At 33.5% G+C, this 2298-nt stretch overlaps 1 protein-coding gene across 1 annotated transcript; it reads left to right on the forward strand.

Annotated features, from left to right (window-relative positions):
* The first annotated feature begins 1102 nt into the window (after nucleotides 1-1102).
* LOC102604260 (F-box/kelch-repeat protein At3g23880-like) lies at nucleotides 1103-1756 on the forward strand. The gene has a single exon (XM_006343469.1). It carries the CDS (start codon nucleotides 1103-1105, stop codon nucleotides 1754-1756), a length of 654 nt encoding a protein of 217 aa, XP_006343531.1.
* Nucleotides 1757-2298: the final 542 nt, after the last annotated feature.

Raw genomic sequence — 2298 nt, forward strand, 5'->3', positions numbered from 1 at the left:
GATGTTATAATTTTCATTTTCCTTTACATTATTAATGCTCGTTACTACGTAATCTAGTATGGAAGATAATATAGTGTTTTAGTTTAATGACTGATAGGTTTTAAGTATTATTTTATAAATTCCGTGATATTAAATTTCCACGCGAGGCGCAGGTAATTTTACTAGTAAAAATATAATAAAATGGCTAATCAATTAAATATAAATCGTAATTATATATTATTATTATTACGGAAAAAGGTCATAATTGTCCTTGTACTCTTAGAAAATGGTCATATTTACCATTCGTCATACTTTTTTGATATATTTGTCCTTACCATCCAACTTTGGACACATATTGCCCTTGTACAGTTAACTTATCATGTCACCATTTTATTAGTCAATGTGGCGGCGCCTACATGACTCCATGTGTATATATTTTTATTATAATTAAAAAATTACTTTTCTATTTAGTATTATATCTGACCCATTTAGTAAAATCCAACCCAACTAATGTGAAACTCCATCAGCCCTAATTTCATTACCCATTAGCCCTAATAATATACCCATCATCAAAAATAAGAAACTCCACAAGAACCCTAAAAAGAAAAAGAACATAAAAGAAAATTCAAAAGAAGAAAGACTGAAGGCGCGAAAGAGGAGCAACACTAACGTTAGCACCAAAAATCATAGCATCACAACAATATCAATAAAAGAACTGCATCAAAAAAGAAACTCAACGAAAAAAATCTCAAAAATTTTAAAAAGACATAACAATTACATTGAACAAAAATTTGATCAACTCTCAACAAAATCACGTGGTTAGTTCATGAAATAATTCAAAAGGAGAAAAAAAGTTATTAAAAATGACGAATACAACAAATATATTTAAAATCTTATTAAAAATATGTATATATCACCTAAATTTAGTTGACAAAAAGAAATGTCCACATAAACAATCTCTTGCATAAAAAAAAGCCCTATATTATCAACAAAAAAAAAAGATATATAAGAGCAGGATATAACCAGCAGCAAAAACTTCAGCAAATTTTGTGCAAACTCTTTATGTTGAATTTGTGCAAATTCAGCTTTCGATCAATTTTTTGTTGAATTTGTGCAAGCCAAAATGAAATCTGAAGCTTCTCATCGACGGCCAAAAGGGTGGGAACTGAGAAAGGGTACTGAAATTCCAAGCAAAGATTCAATGGGGAGTTTGCCAGAAGAACTGATCATTGCAATTCTTGTAAGGGTTCCAGTTAAATACCTCTTACAGTTCAAATGTGTTTCCAAATATTGGTTTAATTTGATTTCCAGCCCTGAATTTGTGAAAACCCATCTTAGTTTTTCTGCTAAGGATTATACCCGCCATATATCTCTGTTGCAATTGGATACACAATATACTAATATTAAATACTGTTCTGTTAGCTCTTTATTTCATAACTCTGTTAATGAGGCACTTGATTTGGATTGTCCCATGAACAATCCACCTCAATGTCTCTATATTTTGGGTTCTGTTAATGGGTTGGTTTGTCTTTCCGATGGGTTTGATGGGTTGGTGATATGGAATCCATCTATTAGAAAGTTCAACAAAGTGTTTGACTATGTGCCTACACAGATACATGAGTGCTGGTCCATTTATGGTTTTGGATATGATGAGGTTCATCACGATTATAAGGTAGTGGGTATTTTTTGTAACATGACTGAGGCCTTTTTCAAGGCCGCAATATATAGTTTAAACAGTGATTCTTGGAAAACACTTGAAGATTTTAAACCTGGGTGAGTTACTGTGGTTCGGCTAAGTTTGTGAATCGTAAAGTTCATTGGATTACTAAGCATAGACACTGTTGGGGGATCACGTCTATTGATTTGGTTGATGAGAAATGGGGAAAGGTGGAGCTGCCCAGCGACAACAAAGAAGGAGGTTTGAAGCTTGGATTGTTGGGAAGTGATCTTTCGGTCCTCTGTAATAATGATGAGAGAACTCACTCTGATGTGTGGGTAATGAAGGAATATGGAGTTAAAGCATCTTGGACAAAACTGTATACCATCACGTATCCTGAGAACTATAATCTTTCTCCGCCCCTTTTCATGTATAATAAAGGTGAAATTCTGCTCGCGTTTAAATCAACTTTCGCGATATACAATCCAAAGAATGACTCTATCACATATCCAGAGGTTCCTAATGTTGAGGTTACTAGTATTTACGAGTATATGGATGTGGAACTCTGCATCGAACGCCTAGTTTGTCCGGATTTACCAAACGAAGATTGAAAGATGTCAGAACTCAGGTGAATGCCTGTTGTAATAGTTAACAGCTTGTAA

The sequence above is a fragment of the Solanum tuberosum genome, unplaced genomic scaffold (assembly GCF_000226075.1).
Source record: "Solanum tuberosum cultivar DM 1-3 516 R44 unplaced genomic scaffold, SolTub_3.0 scf00045, whole genome shotgun sequence".
In the NCBI taxonomy this organism is placed as follows: domain Eukaryota; kingdom Viridiplantae; phylum Streptophyta; class Magnoliopsida; order Solanales; family Solanaceae; genus Solanum; species Solanum tuberosum.